The following is a 26,416-nucleotide window of genomic DNA, read 5'->3' on the forward strand; positions in this document are numbered from 1 at the left end:
AGCAGGTTGGTCAGGGCTGGCAGCGGGAAGCACTTGGCACTGGGAGGCCACACCCACACTCTGACGGGCCTGCTGGCAGGGGCTGTGGAGTGGGCCTCACCTACTCATTACTGCCATGCTGAGGGGGTAAGGGCTAATGGACTGCCAGTCCAGGGGGACGGTCTGTAGCTCCGCACAGCTCTCTCCACAGCATCCAGGCCTGAACCTGTGACCCCAACTCCGCGAGCAGAGCCATTACCCACCCCTGAGACTGCCGGCATTAAGATCCTCTCATTACTGGCCATGCAGATTGTTCCCGGCGATAATGAGGTGGCAAGAGAAGAAACCATCCTGGGGGAACTTCTGAGAGCCAAGCCTTCGACAGTAGATGAATTCCTAACCTGTCGTTTTAAAAACTGTCTCTCCAAATTGCCAGAAATATTTTTTCCACGAAAGCTTTGACCCTTCTCTTTATCTTTATTTTTAGACTATGTGCTGAAAGAGGTAGAATTCCATACTCACTCACCCCTTTCTTCCCTTGCATCTTTGTTTTTATCTCCATCCTTCTCTTGCCTCCTCTCTCTCCCTTTTTCTCTCTTTTTTCTTTTTCCCTTTTGTTCCTTCTCTTTTTTCCCTTTATTCTCCTATCCCTTCACACAGCATAAAGATGCAAGCTTTGGAACAAAATACATTATGGGTCCAAATTGCAGCTCTGCTCCCTGGTAATTAGGGATTTGGGCAAGATAATCAATTTTTTTTTTTTTTTTTTTTAGCTTCTGTTATTTATCTAAAAATGGAGACTAAAATTTTCAGGGTATTAAGGTTATTAAATGACCTTATTTATCGAAACAGGCCTGTTAAGGTACATGGGCACATAACCGGCACAGAATAAATACAGGTACCTTCCTGTATTCAGCAAGGCTTTATTGAGTTGAGTCCATGTTATATGTCAAGTCCTGTGGTAGATACCAGGAGACAGAATAAGTTTTGGTTTCTTCTGTTAAGTAAGTTTTCCATTTTGACACTCAAGAAAAGCCTGGGAATTTTGAATTTTCTTAAACTAAATAAAGATAAATATTCTTCCTAGTGTACATCAAATATCCAATTGGATGTAACTAACTTCTTTTCTCAAAGCTAAGCAAACTGATGCAAAGGACATCATGGCAATTAAAATGTTCATATCATCTAACTCATTTTCTTGGGTGATATCTTGTCCCTCCCACAGAACACATTTACAGAAAGAAGAACTTCTTTTCTTTTGTTGATTTTATTTTCTGTTGATTTTTTTTTTGAAGGTAGGATTATGAACTACTTTAAGGCCCTCTGAAACTAGGAAGGATGTGAGTAAAGTACGTCACATCCTTATTTTTATTTGCATTTTTAAAATTCCTAATGAAGTTGAACACATTTCCATATTAGTTTCAAGGTACTTTGCTAGAACTTGTTTTGTGATTTTAATTGGTTACTGTCCATCTGGTATCTTCTCTACTACGCCATGAGCTTCCAGAGAACAGAGCCTGAGCAGCACCTGTCTTTGTATTCTTTGTGTGGTGCAGTAAACAAAGCATCTCACACAGACTGGATGCTGTAGAACAGAGTTCCTGCCATGTGCCAGCCACTGGTGCTGGGGATAGAGGGATGGGAGCTCTCAGAGGTACACTCTAAGTCCACGGACACCTATAATTTCTGGGCCACTCGCTGAGTGGAGAAGAACTGATTTTGTTTGAAACTGAAGTCCAAAGTCCAGCTCTGCCACTTACTGGTGGTCTGATCTTGGGCAAAGTTGCTTCATCTCTTTGAGCCTCAGTTTCTTTAGCTGTAAAATAAGGACAAGCTCCAAGATCCTTCCAAATTCTTATCATGACATGATATTTGTGTAATATATACATAGCCTGAAAATGAGATTCAAACTTTAGTTATTTTGGAAATTCTGTTTATTATGCCATGGATTGTGTCAAGCAGTTTCACCCAAAAGAAATATAGCATGGGCTATGAATGCAAGCCACATATGTCACCTTAAATTTGCTACTTAGCCACGTTTAAGTAAAAATAAACAGCTGAAATGAATTTCAATAATATATTTTCTTTAATCCAATATATCCAAACTGTTATCATTTCAACAAGTGGCACTGGCCACATTTCAAGTGCCCAATAGCCACGTGTGGTTGGACGGCGTGGCGTGAAGTGTGGCACAGGGGAGGTGGGCCTTTGCTGCTGCTGCTGCCCTCTGGTGGATGTACAGGTGAGTGGCCTCCCACAAATGAGGGGTGTGGGTACAATGAAGTCACAAGCCCGTGTGTCCTACTAACCTTTATCATAGCCCCTTCACTCCTCTCATTTAAAGCATAGATATTAATTTTGATTTTTTTAACCCATTCGCTTGTTTATAATTAAAGAGCCACCTTCGATTCACTAGTCAAAGTAATCACATTGAATCACAGCAGAGCAGAATAAATGAAAGATCTTCATGTAATTCCATACATGTGAGAAATATGGGCTCTTCTACTGACACTCTCTCAGGCCAGGAACTTAACTAGGTCATCTCTCTGCCTCAGTTGAAATTCCAGTCAACAACTGTTTATCTGGCATCTAAGGAAAAAGGAAACATAAATAACCTGAACTATTTTTTTAAAGGCATTTGTTCAGCATCACGATCAGACTATTACATTTAGCAATCAGCAGCATGGGTGCAAAAAACAATCTACATTAAAACCCTTTGTTGGAATGCTTTGCACTCTCCACAGAACAGAAACTAAAATAACCTGTTATACAATTAGTCACAAATATAGTCCTCGAGTTTTTTTGCCCATACACATGATTATTTGCCTAAAACATGTCTTCTTTGTAGCAGCTAGGCCCTGCCACCGCTGTGCTTGGCTGAGTTCACAAATCTGTTGTAACCTGTAGCTTCCATGTCACTTCTCTGGCTCTCCTCTCCTGCTAAGCTTTGTTTCCTAATTAAAATCTTCTGCCACTGCCATAGCTACTGCTGCTACTGGAACCGCCATAGCCACCTTGGTTTTGTGGTTTGGCAAAGTATTGGCCTCCACCGCCATAGGGGCCAGAGCTTCTGCCTCCAAAATTTCCTCCCTTCATGGGTCCAAAATTTGAAAACTGACTATTGTAATTACCCAAATCACTGTAGCTTCTGCCACCTCCAAAATTGCTTCCACTACCACCGCCAAAGCCACCTCTGCCTCCGTTGTTAAAGCTGTCATAGCTGCCACTCCCGCCATAGCCACTGCCCTGGTTTCCATAACCCTGTCCACCACATCCATAGCCTCTGCTTCCTCCAGAGTAACCAGTGCTGCCTCCCCCATAACCACCATCATTACCAAACCCATTATAACCATCCCCATTGCCACCATATCCACCACCACCATGGCTGCCACCAAAGCCACCATGACCACTAAAGTTTTCTCCATGACCAGAATTGTCATTCCCACCAAAACCACCTCCATGACCACCACCAAAGTTTCCAGAACTTCTTTGGCCTCTTTGGCTGGAGGAAGCACAAGCCATCTCTTGGTTTGACAGAGCTTTCCTAACTTCACAGTTGTGGCCATTCACAGTATGGTATTTCTGAAAGACAATCTTATCCATGAAGTCATGGTTGTCAAAGGTTACAAAGGCAAAGCCCCTTTTCTTGCCACTGCCTCGGTCAGTCATGATTTCAATCACTTCCATTTTTCCAAACTGTTCAAAATAATCTATTAGGTGATGTTCTTCAGTGTCTTCTTTAATGCCACCAACAAACACCTTTTTCACAGTTAAATGGCCACCTGGTCTTTGAGAATCTTCTCCTGAGACAGCTCTCTTTGTTTCCACAACTCTTCCATCCACCTTGTGTGGCCTGGCATTCATGACTGCATCCACCTCCTGCACAGTGGCATATGTGACAAACCCAAAGCCCCTGGAGCGCTTGGTGTTTGGATCTCTCATGACCACACAGTCCATGAGCATTCCCCATTGCTCAAAATGGCTCCTCAGGCTCTCATCAGTTGTTTCAAAGCTCAACCCTCCAATGAAGAGCCTCCTCCGCTGTTCCGGCTCTTTAGGAGACTCTGACTTAGATATGATGGCAGGGAGAAGAGAGACTTTAACGATGCTGCATCGGTGGCATCCACGGGCGGAAAGGAGCAAGCTGACAAACGTATCTTAACCTGAACTATTTTTGCACTTCTTTCCTATAATAATTATGCTCAGAGTCATCCAGCAACCACATTGAAAGCTTCTGTGGGGCCTTCTGCATCACTGGAGAAGGAATTGATTGTGTCTGGTAAATTATAATTCTTTCCAAATTAGAACCAACTATATGACATAGGTTGTGACCTTCTAGTAAGTAGAGTATTTGATGAGCTGGAGAAAAATTATTTTGGAAAAGAAGAAAGAGATTTTGGATCCAGACTTAGATTTGACTCTTAACTATGCTATTTGCTATATGACCTTGAGTTTGAAATTTAGTCTTTTTAGATTTTAGTTTTCTTATCTGAAAAATAGAAATGATACCTCACATTGCAGGGTATTCTTAGTATTACATGATCACCATTTATTCAATAGATACTTATTGAGCACATATTATATGCCTGCCATACTCATGTGCGCGCACACATACACACACACACACACACACACAGAGCAGTGAATAAAATAGAATCCACCTCTCCTTTCATGGGGCTTTTAGCCTGGTAGGGAAAGAAAAGTGTTTGAAAAGGGGGCATACAGGACACCATGAAGGCATGAAGTTGGGAACCTTATGGAGTCTCAGGCAGGGTACCCTAAAGAAGTGATATTAAATGGAGACCATAACAATGAGTAGAGATCATCTAGATAGAGAGTTGTATGGAGAAGGGTAGAGGGTGTATAAGGCAGTATTCTAGGCAAACAGAACAGCATGTGCAAAGGCCCTGAGTTAAAAGAGAACATAGATTAGTTGAGCATCTGAAAGCAACTCAGTCCAGAACACAAAGAAAAAGCAATGAGGCTGAAATTTATCGGGCCAGATACAGCAGGCTCTTGTGAGCCTATAAGAGTTTGGTACTATATTCAAAGAGCATGGAGCTATTAGAAGATATTAAACAGGAGGGTAATATTATATTTCTTTTTGAATTCTTTCTGGCTCTGCAGTAAGACAGGTATTCAGTTATGGTGAGGAGAACAAAGTGTAGGTCACAGCAGAAATAAAGGTGAAATATGATGGGATTTTGGACTAGACATGTGGTAGTGTGATGAAGAGAAGGAATTAATCATTAATCTAATGAATATTTATGTAGAATAAGAGAATTAATCGCATTGCTTTATTTTTATGAGTTGAACAGTGGCACATGGCTGATAGATTTTGCCTTGCTGAGCTTTTCCTAAGTATCCATAGTTCATTCAGCAAATATTACTGATGCTCTACTACATGCTACATGTTGTTCTAGGTGTGGGAAATACTGTGATGTCTTACTCCATTTTGTGTTGCTATAAAGGACTACTTGAGTCTGGGTAATTTATCAAAAAAAATTAGAAGAGTTTTTTTTTTTCATATGTACTTTAAGTTCTAGGGTACATGTGCACAAAATGCAGGTTTGATACATATGTATACATGTGCCATGTTGGTTTGCTGCACCCATGAACTCATCATTTACATTAGGTATTTCTCCTAATGCTATCTCTCCTCCTCTCCCTCATCCCCCGACAGGCCCGGATGTGTGATGCTCCCTGCCCTGTGTCCAAGTGATCTCATTGTTCAATTCCCACCTATGAGTGAGAACATGCGGTGTTTGGTTTTCTGTCCTTGTGATAATTTGCTCAAAATGATGGCTTCTAGCTTCATCGATGTCCCTGCAAAGGACATAACTTATCCTTTTTTATGGCTGCATAGTATTCCATAGTGTATATGTGCCACATTTTCTTAATCCAGTCTATTATTGATGGACATTTGGGTTGGTTCCAAGTCTTTGCTATTGAGAATAGTGCCGCAATAAGCATATGTGTGCATGTGTCTTTATAGTAGCATGATTTATAACCCTTTAGATATATACCCAGTAATGGGATTGCTGGGTCAAATGGTAATTCTAGTTCTAGATCCTTGAGGAATTGCCACACTGTCTTCCACAATGGTTGAACCAATTTACACTCCCACCAACAGTGTAAAAGTGTTCCCATTTCTCCCCATCCTCTCCAGTGTCTGTTGTTTCCTGACTTTTTAATGATTGCCATTCTAACTGGCGTGAGATGGTATCTCATTGTGGTTTTGATTTGCATTTCTCTGATGGCCAGTGATGATGAGCATTTTTTAATGTGTCTGTTGGCTGCATAGATGTATTCTTTCGAGAAGTGTCTGTTCACATCCTTTGTCTACTTTTTGATGGGGTTGTTTGTTTTTTTCTTGTAAATTTGTTTAAGTTTTTGTAGATTCTGGATATTAGCTTTGTATCAGATGGGTAGATTGCAAAAATTTTCTCCCATTCTGTGGGTTGCCTTTCACTCTGATGGTAGTTTCTTCTGCCGTGCAGAAGCTCTTTAGTTTAATTAGATCCCATTTGTCTATTTTGGGTTTTGTTGCCATTGCTTTTGGTGTTTTAGTCATGAAGTCCTTGCCCATGCCTATGTCCTGAATGGTATTGCCTAGGTTTTCTTCTAGGGTTTTAATGGTTTAAGTCTAAGATTTAAGTCTTTAATCCATCTTGAATTAATTTTTGTATAAGGTGTAAGGAAGGGATCCAGTTTCAGCTTTCTACATATGGCTAGCCAGTTTTCCCAGCACCATTTATTAAATAGGGAATCCTTTCCCCACTTCCTGTTTTTGTCAGGTTTATTAAAGATCAGAGGGTTGTAGATGTGTGGCATTATTTCTGAGGCCTCTGTTCTGTTCCACTGGTCTATGTATCTGTTTTGGTTACTGTAGCCTTGTGGTATAGTTTGAAGTCAGGTAATGTGATGCCTCCAGCTTTGTTCTTTTGGCTTAGGATTGACTTGGCCATGTGGGCTCTCTTTTGGTTCCATATGAAGTTTAAAGTAGTTTTTTCCAGTTCCGTGAAGAAAGTCGTTGGTAGCTTGATGGGGATGGCATTGAATCTATAAATTACCTTGGGAAGCATGGCCATTTTCACGATATTGATTCTTCCTGTCCATGAGCCCATGGAATGTTCTTCCATTTGTTCGTGTCCTCTTTTATTTCATTGAGCAGTGGTTTGTAGTTCTCCTTGAAGAGTTCCTTCACATCCCTTGGAAGTTGGATTCCCAGGTATTTTATTCTCTTTGTAGCGATTGTGAATGGGAGTTCACTCATGATTTGGCTCTCTGTTTGTCGAAGAGAAGAGATTTATTAGGCTTACAATTCTGCAGTCTGCACAAGAAACATAGTGCCAACATCTGCTTTTGGTGATGGCCTTAGGCTGCTTCCACTCATTACAGAAGGCAAAGAAGTGCTAGCTTGTAGAGGTCTCATGGTGAAAGAAAAAGCAAGAGTGAAAGTGGGGAGCTGCCAGGGTTTTTAAAACAACCAGCGTTCATGGGACCTAATAGAGTAAGAACTTACTCACTTCCCAAAAAAGGCTTAATCTATTCATGAAGGACCCACCCCCATGACCCAAACATCTCCCATTACCCAATTCTAAAGCCACTTTCACATATTCAGCTATCTTTATAGCAAGACCCCACTCTTGGTACCAGTTTTCTTTTTCTATTTTGTTTTGCTATGAAGGAATGCCTGAGGCTGGATAATTTGTAAAGAGAAAAGGTTCATTTGGCTTACAATTCTGATGTGTGGAAAGGTTCAATATTGGGCATCTAGTGGTCTCAGGCTGCTTCCACTCAAGGCAGGCAGTAGGTGAGGGAAAGCCCATGTGTGCAGAGATGGCGTGGTGAAAGAGGAAGCAAGGGGCTGGGGAGTGCCAGGCTCTTTTTCAACAACCAGCTCTTGAAGGAATTTTAGAGCAAAAACTCACTCACCCCCGAGGGAGGGCATTACTCTATTTATGAGGGATCTGCCCCCATCACTCAAACACCTTCAACACTGGGCATCAAATTTCAACATGAAGTTTGGAGGGGACAAATAACTAAACCATAGCAGATGGTAAATGAAAACAGACCAAAATTTCAGCTCTCATGGAAATTATATTCTTTTGGAAATATAGTAAAGATAATGTATGAAAGTAGGTGCCACATGGTAGTAACCAAAAAACATAGATTCATTTCCTTCTTCCCTTTCCTAGCTATGGCAGAGAAACCCAATTTGTATATTTACATTTAAATAACTCTGTGAAATTAGTCTGCAAGCTAAACCAATGCCGTACTACCAGATAAAAGTGTGAGATTCCCATGGTGTCAACCATACTCGCTGTTGATCTCTGTTTGGATCTCACTTCCTGTCTTCTCACCTAAACCATGGCCCCACATTATTGCCTGCTAGTTATTTTCACTTGTATGCTATACTGAAGGGAACAACAAGAGGGAAGAAGTTAGCAAGGAAGAATAACACTAGAACTAAAAGTCAGGGCTTTCTTTTTGTTGAACACATACGGGGCATCAGCACTGTGCTGACTTCTTTGCATCACAATTCTAGGAGTATGGCATTATCATCCCTGTTTCACAGATAAAGATGCTAAGTCTTAGTTTCCTGGAATGAGAAGTTGCTTCTGTCTGAATAATTAGCAAGCAATTTTAGCTGCCTTTCTCCTTCCATTTCTCTGCCGAGAGGAGATAACAGAGTAACTCCTATATCTACAATTTTAAAATTCTCATGGCTTAAAGACTCTACCAGTGCAAAGAGTTCTTTCCACTCCTCCATCTTTATTTCATAACCTCATACCATTCATTTTTGGTCCAGGTTTCTTTCTTTAGCTCCATAAGGCATCTCAGATTTTGTGTTTCAGCCAATAGGCATGCATGGGGACACCAGATACTCTATTTAAAAGCATGGACCACTAAATTAACAAGAAGTATTTACACGCTATGGGTTGAGAAACCTGCATCTCCTAACTGCAATGAAAGAAGGGCTGCCTGCAATGCTGCTGGTTACAGCTAGACATAAAACCCATTATCAGCTCATTGGCTGTTTGGACATAAAACTGCTTGGTCTCACAAAGATATTTCCTCACCATGGGGATAAGTTTAATAAGAACTACAGATGATAGTAAAAAACACATTTATTTCCTATAACCTACAGAAAGTCTTTATTGCATATAGGATAAATAACAGGCTACTGTGAGTTACTGGTCTGTAATTCCACTTAGGAGGTTTGGGGCATGAAACACAGTGGGGAGAAATTGCTGTTTTAAAAATGAGGCCTGGGAGTTGGAGGCCCAGGAGAGGAGGAAGATGAGTTTCTGTGTGAAAAGATGACAACCTGCTGTCAAGCAATGGTCCAGCACAGCCACATTCATGAAGGCATGGGCAGCCTTTCTACTCAGCAGCAGGTGGCCTGAGGCAAAATTACTAAGCAATACAAACATTATCTTGCCTTATACTTAATGATTTTCAAAGCTATACCATAACCCATCTTTTCACTGGACCCTTACAAACACCACTGGAGATAAGCAAAATGAGGACTCTTATCCCCATTTTACAGATGGGAGAGCAATGTTCACATAGGACAGCCAGGATTTCAGAATATGCTGTTGTATCATGCAGAACACAGACCTTCAAAGACCACAGGATCTGCAGATCTGGCTCCTGTTACCTCTCTGATCTCATCCCAGTCAGTTCCCAGCATGCACATCCTTGCTTCTTCTCAGATGCTCCAGGCATGCTCTGGTTTGTAGCCTTCATACATGATCTTCCTTCTACCTGGAATCCTCATCCCCCAGGTATCAGAATGGTGTCCTCCCTCAACTCCATTTAGATCTGTGCTCACATATCACCTTCATTCTACTCTATTTCCATTTGCAACCCCACCCCTGATACTCCCTCTTTCCCTTTTCTGCTTTGTTTTTATCCATAGCACTTAATCATCTTCTGACAGTCAGTATATTGTCTTTATTTGTTTACTATCTACTTTTCCCATCAGAATGTAAGCTCCTTGAGGGCAGAGAATTTTGTCTGCTTTGTTTACCACTATATGTTTGACCAGTGATGGACATATGCTAGATGCTCAGCAAATACATGCTGAATAGATTAATGTATGCATAAATCTATATTAGTACTATAGGGAATGAGGGTGAGTGATCACAGGGCTTCAAGAAAGGGTCTCACTCTGTCACCCAGGCTGAAGAGCAGTGGCATCATCTTGGCTCACTGCAACCTCTGTCTTCTGGGCTCAAGTGAATCTCCTGCCTCAGCCTCTCAAGTAATTGGAAACACAGGCATGTGCCATCACGCCCAGTGATTATTATTATTATTTGTAGTTTTTGTATAGACAGGGTCTCCCTATGTTGCTCAGGCTGGTCTCAAACTCCTCAGCTGAAGCAATCTGCCTCCCTTGGCCTCACACGGTGCTAAAATTCCATGTGTGAGCTGCCGTGCCTGACCTCATGTGCATTCTTAATGTTGGGTTATGTCACCTTGCTCATCACAACCTAACTTCCCCATTTTCTGGCTCTCAGGCTCTGCCTTCTCAACAATGCCCCAGTGCAAGATGTCTTCTGTCTGATCCTCCAGATCCATGCTCCAGGCTTCTCCACTCAGCCCAGAGCCCCAGGATGCTATCCGTGTGAACTACACCATAGGCTCTCTTGTTCTCTTTTGTCCTCCGGTTGAGGTAGGCCAACAGGGTCTTGACAAGAGACCAAGTTAGTGTATTCACTCCATTGGCTTCCTCCCTGTGTCGTCACCTTGGGATGGCGTCCTTTCTCAACCAAAAGTCACTGCTCTGCTCAAGATGGCTTCTTCACAGGACTTCCTGGTCTTAGTTCCAGTACCTGCTCCCTCACCCACACCATCCATTTCCAGGAGTGGTAGCAGCCCTGCACATTGCTCTATCTCCTATGTTTTCCCTATACTCTGCTCACTTAAACAATCCCTTTATTAAACCCTCTTTGAATTACTCTAATCCAGTGTACCTTTTATTTTCTACTACGACCCTAACTGATGACACACTTTGTAAACTCTGATTTTCCCCTCTGGCCTCAGTCAACCTGATTCTCCCTCTTTCAATGGGAGTGTGCATATTACATGTGTAAAGTGCCTACCACAGTGCTTAATATATTGTAAGTGCCATGAATGTTTATTATTTTTTTATTATGAATCCCTTCATAATCTGATTCCTGTCTTCTTTTCACTTTTAATCATTTCTACTCCCCTTGGCCACCCCCATTGTACTGGGTTGAATAGCATCCCCTCAAAATTCATGTCTACCCAGAAACTCAAAATATAACCTTATTTGGAAGTAGGATTCTTGCAAATGTATTTAGTTAAAATGAGGTCAAACTGGATTAGGGTGAGTCTAATCCTATTGAATTAGACCAATAGGATCGAGTCCAATAGGACAAATTAGAAACCACCCTAATCCAATAACTGTTGTCTTTATAAGAAGAGAAAACCAAGACACGCACATAAGTAGAACAGCCACGTAAAGACAGGGGCAGAAACTGGAGCACTACGGCTGCAAGCCAAGGAATGCTGAGGACTGCTAGCAACTGCTGGAAGATAGAGAGAGGCAAGGAAGGATTCTTCCCCAGAATCTTCAGAGAGAGTATAGCTTTGCCGACACCTTGGTTTTGGACTTCTAGCCTCTAGAAACTGCAAGAGAATAAATTTCTGTTGTCTTAAGCTACCCCAGTTTGTGGTATTTTGTCACGGCAGCTTTAGGGAATACATATACCCACTAACTCCACATTGAGTGCCCACAATGAACACGGTCTTTCTCACCTCCAGGTCCTTGTATAAGCTGCCTAGGAGCATCCTCTCACCTGTTTTCCACCTGACCACCTCCTGCTTGCTATTCCTCACATTGTGCCGCCTTATCCTGAGACCTTCCCTGATCATCCAGGTCTAGCTTAGGGTAGCCTCTCTTCTGAGTTGCACTACACTCTGTCTTTTTGCCATCACACCTATCACATTGCACAACAGTTGCAACACTGTTATGTGACTGGTTGTAACACCATTTATTGCACTGTAGGATTTGTGAGGACAACCCTCTCCATCTTATAATCCAATCCGTCTATTCTTAGTTGTATTATGGGTGCCTAGTATGTGTTAATGCTGAGTGGCACTCATTAATTGCTTACTACATACTCAGTACCATTCTAAGTTATTTACATTAACTCATGTACATCAACTTGCTACCTTATGAGGCAGGTACAATTAATTTTCCCATTCTGTAGTTGGCTACAATGAAAAGCACGGGCTGAGACATCTGCATTATTCTTGGCATTCTTCCAGGTGCACTTTGCAATTCCACCAGCAAACCCCATTGCATGATTTCAGTTTCCAAGTGCAAATCCATCTTAGCCTTAAACTCATTTATGCCATTCGCTCCCACTATATCAACCACGCTCGACTGTTGCATGGTGCAATAACTCTCTGCCAGCCTCCGAACAGTTTTCCCAGTCATCAAGAAGGTGCAATTGATTCAAAGTGTTAATATTTGCTCACCACTGAGACCATCCAGGGGCTTCATCACTCATAGCAATGCCACCCGCTGGAGCTACAGAAGTGCAGGGCTCTCGAAGGCTATGCATGAGCTGATGATGAGAGATGCAGGCTTCTTGGATAAGCAAAATCTCATCACGGAAAGATGTGCATCCTCTCCCCTAACTTGGGCTTTCTGGCAGACAGATGAGAAGAGGTTTAAAGTAAAATAAATGGAAATTGCATATCTGTTCATGCTATGAAATCCTGGAGTTCCTGAATCCTCACACATTCATTGAACTATCTTGTATATTAAATATGTACTAAGTGCCAGGCTTTCTGCTAGTTGCCAGGAACACAACACAAAATAAAAGGAAGGCTCCATGGTACCCATCTTCCTGCCTTCAGGTAGGAGGAACACACCTGTACATCTGTGGCCATCTGCTCTATCTCAGTTCCTTTAAGACAACTGGACTGACTCACAGAGAAAAGTGAGGACTGTACCAGGGCCATTTGCAGTGAAGGTCTCAGCCCCACCTTCTTGCTCTGCACACAGCCGGCCCCTGCCTGTCTCCCTCACTGTGTCCTGCCTCTTAGCATGGGTTGCTATTTTAAGATCCTCCTTTTGCCTCCCTGGGCTGATCACTGCCATTACACCTTCCTTGGAAGCAGCAAAATGGGGTGGCCATGAGCATGGGCTCTCAGCCAGGCAGCCTGAGTTGAATCCATCTCTGCTATACTCTAGCTGTTTAACCATAGGGAAGTCACTGCAATCCACATACCCCAGTTTCCTCATCCATAAAATGGCAACACAAATGACAGTCACTACTTAAGAAGGTTGTTGAGACAATTGAATGAGGTAACAGGCAAAGTGTTTAAGACGGTGTCTGACACACAGTAATCACTCAATAAACATACTGGGTAATTCTGTTATTAGTATTATTATCACCTGGTTGATACTGGATACACACATGCTACTATAAATCTTGTCATCTCTTTTTATTTAGGCACATGTTTTTCTTTTGTTTAGCAAAGGTTTATCAACTGGTCACAAGGCTCCATTTAGGAACTATGGGGGCTACAAAGGAGAAATAAGATGCAGTCCTCAACTTCAAGGAGCACACAGTCTAATGGCATAAACAAGCAAGACTATTAAAAATAGCCCAATGCACTACATGGGGTGCTTTATATGCTTGCCATTTTCAGTCTGCCCAATAATCTCATGGAGTAAGCACTCATTATCGTCATCTTCATTTCACAAGAAGTCACAGCGAGGCTAAGCAATTTCTCCAGGCTTACACAGCTAGGAAATGTCAGAGAAAGGATGTAACAACAGGCAGTCTGACTCCAGAGGCGACACTCAGGGTCCCTATGCTAGGCAACGATCACGGCCCTGACAACTGTGCTGGAACTTCCTGGGAGCTCCCGGAAAGGTAGCACAAAGAGGACTGATTTCTGACTAATGAGCAGGATTTTTCATGTAGTGCAGGGGAGGGCACACCAAGCCGGGAGGAGCAGGCTGAGCAAAGTAGGGAGAGCACACATTCGGGAAAGGGGCAGTCTGAGGATTCCAGAGGCTGGCCTCTGTGTGGGGAGAGCAGCAGGGTGAGGAGGAAGGGCGGCAAAGGAGCCAAATGTCAGGCGAGTCCAGGCCAAGGAGTCCACACATCTCTCACAGGCAGTAGGGGCTCACCTGCTGAATGATGTGGTTGGATCTGCAATTTAAGAAGAAAATCAAAAGCCAACTCTCTCCAACAGACTTCTCTGCTGGTTCTCTAAGGTAAGGAGGAGGTACAGAAGACAGCCAGAATCACGCCCACAGTTATGTGTATTATGGTCTGTGCTGTGGATAAAAGAGCATAGAGATTCTTGTAGATAGACCAGTTTTTCACCTTCGATTTCCTTCTTCTTACTGTATGACTTTGGAAAACTTGCCTCACATTTCTGAGCTCATTTGCTCCCCAGAGTAAAGAGCAACTGGTGAAAGCCGCCTCACAGGGTAGGTAAGTGGAAGAGTAAATTGAGCAAATGCGGGTGCCCAGGAGATCTTTATTTATTTATTTATTTTGACAGTTCCTCTGTTGCTGCCCTTTCTGCACCTTCTGTGGGGTTTTCGGGGTCTCCTGCCCAAGGGCCCATAAAGTCCTGGCCTGCGAACAGACAAGCATGTCTCAAGTGTTAGAAGTGAGTGTGCAGAAGTCCCAGGGTACTGCCAATTCTCAGCTGCCTGGGCCAGCAGCCGTGGGCTGTTACGCAAGAGGCAACATTAGCCCGAGCAGTGTCTTCCATGATTACCTTTGCTCACACACCTTTTCCTGCTGTGACATCACATTACAACGTGGAGCATCTGGTTCCTTGGCAGGATAATGCCACATCTAACTGTGGGAGGACACTGTTTGGGGAAGCCAGCCAAGCCAGAGGCTGCCTGCCTCCCTGCTGCTTCCTCCAGTGCTGACAGCAAGAAGGATGAAGAAGGAAGAGCCCCGGGTCCTCAGGGCCTCCATCCCTCCCTTTGGCAGGGGAGAGGACCAGTCGTGGCCAGGGCAGAGGATGCTCAGATCTGACATGGGCTCAGAAACGTCCTCACTGACCCCATTCTTTCACACACATGGGCTCAACACCTCAGGGTATCAGACAATAGGCAGTGACAAATCCATAGGCTTTCGAATGAAAAAGACCCAGGAGTGAGTTCTAGCTTTGCAACCCTGAGCAAGTCACTTAACCTCTCTGTCTTAGTATTCTAGGGTCGCTGAAACAAAGTACCACGAACCAGGTGACGTCAACAACAGTATTTACTGTCTCACAGTTGAGGAGCTAGGAGTCCCAGATCCAGGTGTTGGCAGGGCTATTTCCTTCTGACGGCTGTGAGATGAATCCATTCCAGGCTTCTCCTCTAGCTTCTGGTAGTTTTCTGGTGACCTTTGGCATTGCTTGGCTTTTGGAAGAGTCATACTGATCTCTGCCTTCCTCTTCACATGGCACTGCGTCTGTCCGTCTGTCCAAATTTTTCCTTTTTATAGGGACATCAGTTATACTGGATTACAACCCCCTCCCCGGCCCCTCATAATGGCATCTCCTAACTAACTCTATCTGCAATGACCCTATTCCCAAACAAAGTCACATTCTAAGGTACTGAATGTTAGGACTTCAACATATACATTTGGGGTGAGAGGAGGGGTACAGCTCTACCCATAACATTCTCTAAGGCTGTTCTCTTCTCAGTAGAGTGAGGGTAATAAAGGCTGATAAAGCTTTAGTATCCCCACAGGGCTTATTGCACCTCGTAGGACTGTGTGACAGTTAAATGAGGTAGGGAATGTAACTACCTGACAAAGAGCAGGTATCAGTAAATGTGATTTCCTTTCCCCAAGATGGAGAGAGACTTCTTTTCCATGTAGTTAATCTGCTATCCACAAATTAACTGAGCTTAGTATCTACCCTAACGTGCCCCTAGTAGGAATTTAAAGGTCATTTAACCTAACCTCCATCTCAAATAGTAAGGAAACTGAGGCTCCCAAAAATCATTTTGCTGATTTAATGACTAGCCTTGGGCTAGAACTAATTTTTCTCCTTGGAATAAGAAGCCATTTAATCCAGGGAACATTCTCTGTATTAAAATATCCTATATATAGCTCCTCACTGCCCTACAATAACACTTGCAGTTTGTCTTATGTAGCATAAGCGGTCTTTCTCAAACCCTCCCCATAGCCATCACCTTGTTCAGGTTGTTCTACACAATAGCAACAGGCAGGGATAACTTATGGCACTAGACAGATGAGAAAACGGAGGCTCAAAAAGCTACAGGGCTTGGTAGAGGTCACAGACCTCATAAGTAGCAAGACAAGAATTAGAGTGCAAGTCTCACTACAGCTTTGCCAAGGCTTTCTCCTCTATTGCGCGGTTTTATATGTGTGTCTTAGTTACCTTCAAATGGTAGAATCCCATGCAAGATTCAAGGAGGGCTTCTTGGGAAGGCCCTGGCCACCTGCCTCTGCTGTTCCAGCTTCCAAGACCTTCCATACAACTATCCTTGCTTCCTCTTTGAAACATCCATCTTTCGTCTTGCTGCTCTGCTGCTCCACAGAATCCACAGTCACAGAGCAAGGCATGGGGAGACATGGCAAGCTCCCCAGGTTCTGTTCCTGGTGCAGGGTGAGGACACTCACTATGGTGCCAGGAATTCCAGCCCTAATGCTCCATCAGGTGAGGCATTTGATGGAGGGCCTACCTAGTCACCCAGATGGCTTTCTGCTTTGAGAAAGTTTCTCAGCCCTGAGATGAGTAGATACTACACACCATGCTCTCCCTCACACAGGTGTGTCTGAAGGAACATGCACCGGGATCTGGGTGAGTGATTTGCAAGAAATGTCAGGAAAGCACACAATGAGACAACTGCATGTGAACATGGGGTTGACTGATAGAGCTGAAAAGTCAGAGAAGGCCAGGGCCAAACTCAGCATATGAACTCATAACCCTGATTTATCAACCAACTGATTTATTTGTTCATTCATACAACAAGTACTGATTGAGGGATTACCATGTGCAAAGCACTCTACTAGATACTGCCCAGGAATAAGGAAGACAACACGGTCCTCACTACCTGGGGCTCTCTGGTCCTTCACCATAGACTGTCCGAAAAGGCCCATTCCATTGGCACCAACAGGCTTGTTTTAGGGATAGAAAAGAACAAAATAATTATAGAAAATAAGGCAAGCAGCAGAGCCTTTTGGCTGCTCCGGGGTCACAGTGCTGTAAATAACAGAATGTTATAATGGCCTTGGGGTACAATAACTGAAGAGGGGTGTGAGTCATTTCGTGATGCAAGAAAAAAAATGACATCTTTACAACAGCTGCAAATTAGCCTTGCTATAGGAAAAAATCAGAGGAAATGTTTCATAGGAGCAAGGATCCTTGTACATAACAACCTTTCAGAGAGGACTCTGTAGACCAGAAGCACTAGAACCTAAAGTCCAGTGTATAGCCCGGACCCCACACTAGGCACAGACTCAGTCTGTGGTAGCCAGAATTAAGGTCATGGAGTAGAAAGAGTGTCTATTTAGAAATCAGAGAGCTTGAAGTCTAGCATCTATCAAGCCCCTTGCAAGCTAGAGATCTTGGCCAAGCAACTGGGTGTCTCAGAGCCCTGAATTTTTATCTGTAAAATGGGCATATTCACAACAAAATACATGGAGAGCCCACTATGTGGTGTCTGTGCTTCCTCTGCATTATCTCGCCGAGTCCCCAGTTCAACCCCATGAAGTAGGTCCTAGGTTATCACCATATTTCACAATGGGAAAGCCGCAGGTGGACAGCCCACGCAAGCTGCCATTTCTACAGCGGCTAAGTGGAGAAGATAAAACTGGTGCTCTATAGCACTGAACCCTTAACAGCTTTAACAATAATAATAACTGATTCCCCGTGAGAAAGTGAGGAATACATGAAATGGCATGTGTAAAAGCATTTGTTAAAAATCACAAAGTATTGCATACCGATGAGGGGGTTTATTATTTCTTCCCTCCGTGAGCATGAATAGACTTACAATAAGCCAAAGAAATTTCATGTTAAATCCTACTCTCCCTTTATTCCTCAACTATTACAGTAAAATGAGGGGCTGGGGATTTTGGGAAACAGTCAGGAGCCAAGGAACCAGCTATAGAGATATGAGATAGGGAAGAAAGAACCACAGGGCCTCGTAGTGCACACAATTTGCAAGCTGATGTACAAACTATTTGCTGGGACCAATTACTCTCATCTTAATTAATGAACACACAACCCACAATCTGTCTGAGAAATGCGAAAAAATATGGCATGTGTTTAGAGGCTGCAGTGTGCCAGCCACAAGATCTGGAAGCACCTTCCTCAGACTGCTGGGCTGGGAGTCACCATGGAGACCACATTTTAGCATCCTAATGACACTGAAATTCAGTTCAAACCAGCTTTTCAAAGTGCCCATGTGAAGTGCTTGCTGTGTGGCTGGCAGTGGGTTAGGCGCTGTGGAGTGCTCAGAAGAAAGACAGCCCACTCCTTGCCCTAGAGGATGAAGGAGGAAGGATTGTTCGTCAACCCACGAGGCTTGATTTTGTGCCTCCAGTCTACTCAGTGCGGTGCCTGGCACTGCAGGGGACTCCAAAGCTGAGGCCACCGACTTGCTTTCCAGGCATTTAACTTGGACAGTTGGTAATGACAATAGATAAATTTGCTGAGGGCTTATTCTGAGTTAGGTACTATGGTACCTATGCCAATTGCATATAATATCTTGTTTTATCCTCACAACAACCCCATGAATGAATTGACTATTAATTGCTAAAATTTATTGAGCACTTACCCTGTGCTATGCATGCCCTAGGCCAAGTACTCGTAGTTCCCAGGATTTAAAAGCTTGGGCAAAATCACTGGTTAGGAAGTGTCACAATCAGGATTTGAACCCAGGATGTTTAGCTTCAAATGCAGGATGAATTTAACCATTATATTATAGTGTATTAATTCAACTGATACTTATTGAATGCCTTTGAGGAAGATAAGAATCTTATATTTTAGCAAATTTCAAGTATACAATACAGTATTATTGACTACAGTCACGATGCCATACAAGTAAACCTTAATAAAACTGGATTTAAAAAGAAAAGAGTCTAAAATAAAAGACTCTTATATTTTAGTAAAGGGAACTGGGTGTGAGGGGAAACCAGCAATAAACAAATTCAGTTCATGACAGACTCTGATTTGTACTGAAAAGAAAATGTACTTCGTGAGTCGATACAAAGGGTGAGAATGGAACAAGATGGTCCCTCCCAGCGGAGAAGGCGCAGTGGCCATGGTCAAGTTGGAGGGCTCCCCTGAAGCAGACACCAAGACAGAGTAGTATGCAGGATGTGTATCAGGATGTGCGGTGCTCTTGGAATCTACATCTGTGGAGGGGGAACAGGAGGCAGGGGTCAGCAGAGGGCGATGTCGAGCTGCACTGCAGGCCAGGGACAGTCTTGGCCAACCCTGAGGGAGTCCTGGAGCTTGAACAGTCATGCAGACTTGTCCTGACCTGATACCTCCACATCAACAAGTTATTGGATGAGGGCTATCAGAGGAAGGATATGACCTTGGGCAAGGCAGCTCCCTGTAGCCGAGGCAATCCCAGAGAAGGCTAGCAAGTGCAAGCTGTCTGCCCACTGCACTCTCAGAAGCTGGACCAACAAGTCCCATCTTTAAGGAATTTCTGGATGGCACCTCACAGTGTCCACCACAAGGGTGATGGTAGAGGAATCTCTGAGGCAGTGACAACTGAGCTGAATCCTAAATAAGATGGAGAAGACCAAGTGATGAAAGAGGCCAAGGTTGCATAATGAGTAAGAAGTAGACCCAGGCTTCAAATTCAGGCATCTGCGCTCTTGGGTGGCACCTTTGACTATTGCACTGTGCTGTTGCCCCGGGTGCAAATCCCTGGCTGTATTAATAGAGGCAGAGTCCAGCTCAAGGGGCAAGAGTCTTGCTCCTCAGATACCATGAGACGCTGGAATCACTTATTTTTCACCTGTCCGTTTTCTACCTTTCCACCTGTCCATCTATAATCAATCTATCTATATTATTTTGTTAGGAGCATTTTTTAAAAAGTAAGGGAGATACAGTCTATGAGTTAAGAGTGAAAAGTCTGTAGCCAACACTCTAGAATCAAATCCTAGCCATACGTATACTAGCTGGGTTTATTGCCATCTCCTTTTAGGCCTCAACCAGTTCATATGTACAATGAGTGGGGGGTAATGAGTGTTCCATATACACACAGCTGTTGTACTGGGGATAATGAGTGTTCCATACACACAAGCTGCTGTATTAAAATAAATAACTAAAGCATTGAGGACAGTGCCTGGCACATAATAATCTTTATCTCAACAAATTTTATATACTATTATCACAAACAATAAGATAGTATGGAGAATTTAAAGACAGTCTTAGCCAGAAGGAAAGAAGACGAGAAGACAGGAATACAGTTCTCAAACATTTGAAGTGGAGATGCTGAGGAGAGGGACAAGTTTTCTACTGTGAGACTCCAAGGAAGGTAAAATTTAGGGAAGGCTCACATTGGGTCCATGAAGAGCACTAGTGCAGATGAGACGCCAGACAAAACAGGAAGTATCCTGGCACATAGAGGCTGGCAGCCAGGGGTGAAGTGGAGGAAACTCGGTGGAAGGTTGCAGGAGAAACCTTTAAGGGTCCTTGCATCTCTACGGTTCTGAGGTAGGAGGCTTCTATAATGCTTTCCAATTCCATGCAGTAGTGTTTTCTTTCTTTAATTCACCTACATACAGCGGGGAAAAGGATGCATTCATTCACTATTTGTCAGGAACATAGCAAAACTCAAAAAGATGTCTGTTTGGATTTCTGGAACACTTCAGAACCTCAAAAGAAAGATTATAGGTTAAAAGCACCATGATTGGCCAGGCACGGTGGCTCACGCCTGTAATCCCAGCACTTTGGGAGGCCGAGGCAGGTGGATCACAAGGTCAGGAGATCGAGACCATCCTGCCTAACACGGTGAAACCTTGTCTCCACTAAAAATACAAAAAAAATTAGCTGGGCACGGTGGCGAGTGCCTGTAGTCCCAGCTACTCGGGAGACTGAGGTAGGATAATGGTGCGAACCAGGGAGGCGGAGCTTGCAGTGAGCTGAGATTGTGCCACTGCACTCCAGCCTGGGCGACAGAGTGAGACTCCGTAATAAATAAATAAATAAATAAATAAATAAACAAACAAACAAAAAGAAGAAAAGCACCATTATCTCTGACTCTTGGGTCCAATGTTCTTCCAAATTAGACAGCATGAGAATGAGTGGGAATGAAGAAAGGCAAACTGCACCTCTAATGTGTTCACTACTGTCACTTATGCTTGGTGTGACACACAACACCACAGTCTCCTTGGGCTTCACAAGGCTTTCAGGGCTCTGACCCTGGAGGGCTGGGTGTGCAGAGTCCATCCTTGTTGCATTAGAAGAGCACACAAAGAGATGTTGAAGGAAGTCATTCTGGTAGGCTTGGACATGCTATATGACGGCTTTGTCAAAGAGTAATATGCTCTTATGTGCATCACTCCACAGTACATAATACAGAGTCTCATTCCATGTAGACTTCAAAATAATTCCATGACATAACTTTTCATTCACTCATTAAATTATCCAACATGTGTTTGTTGAGCATTTACATCTATTGACTGCTTACTGTATACCAGGCACTGTTTTAGGTGCTTACCAAACTTGCACTCTTAACCTCATACTTGAAGAAACAGACACAGAGATTAAGTTTGTCCAAGGCTTCCAACCGAGGCACTGTCCTCCAAAACAATAGTACTTACTGTCCTGATTTCATAACAAAGATGAATAATTAATTTTGTCTACCACGATTAGCATAAATAACAAGAATTATAACTATCATTAGTACTTTACGGCTTACCAAGAATACATACATAACCCATCCTATGCAGTGTGGTGGGCAATTGTCCCTATTTTAAAAATAAACATGCTAAGGCCCAGAGAGATTAATTAACAAGCCCCAGTTCACCCAAACAGTGAGTGGACAGGGGAGCTTGCTCTGAGACTGTCACTGTCTGTCCCTCAATGCAGGTTCAGCACAACACACCTAATATCAATAATTAGTGTCTCCATATTGAAATGATATCTTATGTAATACATCCATTATTTAATTTGATCTCTCCACAAACCCAGTGAGATCAAAGGCATTATCCCCATTTCAGAGCTGAGGAAACTGAGGCTCAAAAAGTTGTCAACATGTACTAGATACGTGGAGGGCTCGAGTCAGGCTTCAAACCCACATTTTCTTATTCCAACACTCATGCTTTTTTCATTAACCCTCCCTGCCAAATATCCACCTATAATGCCTCTTGCAGAGACATGGAAAGCTGCTGCCCTTGCCTACACAGTCAGTGCCCCAGGCATTCTCTTTCTCTTCCTTCCAGCCATCCCAGCCCAGAGAAGCAGCATGGAAAGAAGCTCATGCCTTGCTCAGTACTAGGCCAGGCACTTGGGGACCCAACCATCAGGGAGCTGACACAATTTCAGATGCTTGCTGCCCTAATTACTTGATGATCTGTCATCACAGAGATAGAATTGGGATGCGGGAGTGGCATTCTGCTTTTGCCTGGGCAAAGGAAAGGCAGCTAAAAATGCTTCAGTTTCAGTTTACAGAAGATAAATCTCCACCAAACTCTATGATCAATCCCAAATGTTGGTTCAGAAAGACGCACGGAAGGGAATTGGGCAGTTGTGGAGCACCTACTGTGTGCCAGACATCATGCTGGCAAAGATGTCACACAGTACACAGATTTGCTGGTTTGGTCATCACAACACCTTCATGAAACAGGGATATATATTTGCAATTTGTAGGTGAGGAAGCTAAGGATAGTAGTAGTGGATGAGCCAGACACCTGGGGCAGGAGTGGGGCAAGAATCTCAGTCTTACTTCTGCAGAAGTCACAGAATGGCTTTAACCAGGAGCATGATTTAGTTGGAACTGTGTTCTAGAAATAGTTCTCTGCAGCAATGAAGTGAATTCATTTGAGAAGGCAGACTGAAGGATGAAGGCAGACAGGAGGATGAAGTATATTGTGTGAGATGGGATGCAGGCCTGTGGCTAGGATAGGCATGTGATGAGTGGCTAGACTCGGGACTCATCAGGACGCTAAATCCACATCTCTAGAAGGCCAATGGAGGCCCAGAAGTGGGACACGAGTGAGAAGGATGGAAGGTCACAGTCAGACTGGAACACGGGTCCCTGGCCTGTGTGACCAGATGAATGGAGTAGCCGTTCGCTGGTGTAGGAAGGAAGGCTCAAGGGCACAGATGTTGAATTAAATGTGTAAATGTTGAGTGTCAGGTGCCTGAGAGCAATCTAGGTGGAGACACCCAGTTCACAAGTAGAAGTCAGGGTCTGGAGCTCAAGAGAGAGCCTGGACCACAGGGAAGCTGCCAGCATGGCCTTGGTTGTTGCAGCCAGGGATGTGGAGGGAACAGCTATGAGAGGACGTGTAGTGTGATGTGGTAGTGGGGAGTAGAACAGAGCTCTGGGGACACCAAGAAGGGCCTTTTCAGGGGCTTAGCAAGAATGGCCAGATGGGCAAGAGGAAATGAGGAAAATCTACATTTGCTTTTAAAGAATGAAGTCCTTTCATGTGTTGTATTCTTGAAGAAATGAAGGGTGTTGCTAATCCAGCTGAGGAAGAATTCTCTGATGTGATCTGTACTATCCTGGGAGAACACACAGTATGGATGGGGAAGATCCAGAATCCATGTGAAGAAGAAATAGGAATTCTATCTCCATCAAAGGAGAATGGCGTGCGTGTGTGTGTGTGTGTGTGTGTGTGTGTGTGTGTGTGTGTAGGTGGGGGGGAGACTGGAGTTCCCGCTGCTGGGCTGCGAAGAGAAGGGTGAGCAAGGACTGTGCCGTGGCTCCTCCAAGTGTCTGTGGTGAGAAAGGCAAGGTGTCATTGCTTTTTGATATGGCATCGATGTTTGGTTCACCAGGTGATGCCAAACCAAACATGGAAGTCGCCTTAAAGCACTAACCCGAGTCTGAAGAATGAACACGTGGAAATTATGCTCATGATGAGGTAAGTTTTACACACGGCTTGAGGTTCATGCCGAAGCTATGATTTTGCCATCACGATAACTGAGACAGATGACTCTCCACTCTCCTGTATCCTTCAAAAGTAGGAACAGTCAAAAAATGCATATAAACACACAGAATCACAGGATCTCAGGGATGGAAGGGACCTGAATTCTCATTTTTCTCATGGATAGTTGATTAATTAACTTGTGAATTCATCATTCACTCTACAAATATTTATAGAGCATTTATTATTTCCAAGCACCATTCTAGGCCTGGGGGATTCAACAAAGAACAAAACCAGCTAGAATTCCCACCCTCATGAAGCTTACATTCTAGTAAGGAACATGCAAAACTTAAAATGTAAATAATTAAAATATGCCATGTTAGATGGTGAGGAGTCCTCCAGAGAAAAATAAAACAGGATAGGGGATAGCAAATGTTGTTGGTGGGGTGGAGTGGGGGGGTAGTAGGGAAGGTTTTGCAATTTTAAATAAATTAATCATCATGAACTCTTTTTATGATATCTCAATGAATGATCTTCGCTCCTTACATTTTTTTCACACCCATTAGTTAATTTGATGCTTGTTAAAAACTTGAGAAAGATGAATATTGTCATCAGCAGAGCAAAGTTATTAAATATTTATTTTGGGCCATTCATAATGTTGACTGGTTCACAACCACTATCTCACATTATCTTCACACCAATATGGAGGTAGTTACTGTCATTATCCCATTTTACAAAATTAAAACAACAAAGCAGAAGCCAAAAAACCTAGTTTTCATCCTGGACTCAAAGTGCAGTCTTGCCACCTACCATCTCTATGACAGTAGGTGGATTGCTTAACTTTTCCAATCCTCAGTTTCATCATATGCAAGATGGGAGTAACAAGACCTCACTCACAGAGTTGCTGTGAGAATTATATGTATGACAGAGTAGGAGTCAAGTCAGATAGATCTGTCTGATTCCAAAGAACAATCCTTCAAGCACAAACTATCCTGAGTCATTTTTTGAGATGAGGAAATTGCTGAGCAGCAGTGATTACAGTAATGATAAAATTACAACATTGATATGATCATGCAAAATCTCTCAAACTCAGCAGCTTAAGCAATCAATTTAGACAAGAACAATAAAATCCTTTACAATTCGCAAGCCTTGAATTCGTGATATAACCAAGGGGAAAGCAAGGGGAAAGCAAGGCTATATCATATACAACATCAAATTTTTCCAGGTTTCCTATTCACTTTCCAGATTTGGTGCTTCCAAATACATAAGTGTGTGTGTCCATATATACACACAATGCTGGCCATGATAATAATTGCTAATACTTTTATAGTGCTTCTATAGTGCAGCATAATGTAAGTAGTTATACATAACTCATTTAATCCTCACCAACCTTAATGAGGTAGTTACTATTATTTGTATTATTATAGCCATTTTATAATGGGGAAACAGAAACTCAGAGAAGTCAAGCAACTTACTCATCACACAGTTCTAAGTGATAGAACTGGCACGTGATTCCGGGCATTCCGATGTCAAGCATTCACATTCTTGACGCCTATGCTATACTGAACTAGCTGCATTAACCAAATAACCATGCTTTGTCCATGGCTCTGCTTCACACATACTGTGCTGTCTGTCTGGAATACTGTTCTTTCCTCTCTCCTCTTTCTACCTTCCCAATTGATTAAATCTCATTTTCTCCTCAGCATTATCTCCTCTGGAAAGTCCTCTCTGACTCTACTCACCCTCAATTTCCACTGTGGATGCCCTTTCCTCTTCTCTGGGCTCACAGAGCACCCTGTGCCAACTTTTATCATAGCACCTGAGTAGATAATCAAAACATTCTGTACTTGTTCTCCCCAGTGCCCCTGCACTAGACTGTGACTTCCTTTAAGCCTAAGACTGGATCTGGTAGAATACAGTTTTCTGAAACATAGTAAGTCCTTCACAAATATTTGCTGAGATATAGACAGAGTGTTGACCATATTGGATGCATTAACGGCTGCAGCCCTGGCATGCATACTTTCTGGGTCTTTTCTTACAGATTTTGAAATTCTAACGAGGGAATTTTAAAGTGGGAAATTCAGGTAGAATTTGGAATGGGGATGGGGCAGCTGACTGGCCTAAGTCAATGTGTCTCTGTGATTTGTTAAGCCTTCAGCACAATCCATTCCACTATCCAAGCCTGCATGGCTTCAGAGTAATCCAGTGTGGGCAACTGACTTACAAAGGTATAATCAGAGGAAGGTGGGAAATTAGTTCAGAAGGTGAATGAATGGAAACACTGATCACACTCTAAGGGAAGCAGAAGGCCCAGAACCCCTGGGGACATCCTCAGC

The 26,416-nt window shown here is 43.2% G+C and overlaps 2 protein-coding genes across 3 annotated transcripts in view; both read right to left on the minus strand.

The window, feature by feature from the left end:
• The window catches only part of DAB1 (Dab, reelin signal transducer, homolog 1 (Drosophila)), a 1,330,586-nt gene that overhangs the window by 1,106,336 nt on the left and 197,834 nt on the right, over positions 1-26,416 (minus strand). The window lies entirely within an intron of this gene.
• LOC105534955 (heterogeneous nuclear ribonucleoprotein A1-like) overlaps positions 2,671-26,416 on the minus strand; it is a 46,564-nt gene continuing 22,818 nt past the window's right edge. The window contains exon 4 of the mRNA XM_011973889.1: positions 2,671-4,087. Within this exon, the coding sequence (XP_011829279.1) occupies positions 2,938-4,087 (1,150 nt within the window). The 3' untranslated portion in view covers positions 2,671-2,937. The remainder of the gene's footprint in view (positions 4,088-26,416) is intronic.

The sequence above is a fragment of the Mandrillus leucophaeus genome, unplaced genomic scaffold, assembly GCF_000951045.1.
Source record: "Mandrillus leucophaeus isolate KB7577 unplaced genomic scaffold, Mleu.le_1.0 Scaffold14, whole genome shotgun sequence".
NCBI classification, from domain to species: Eukaryota; Metazoa; Chordata; class Mammalia; order Primates; family Cercopithecidae; genus Mandrillus; species Mandrillus leucophaeus.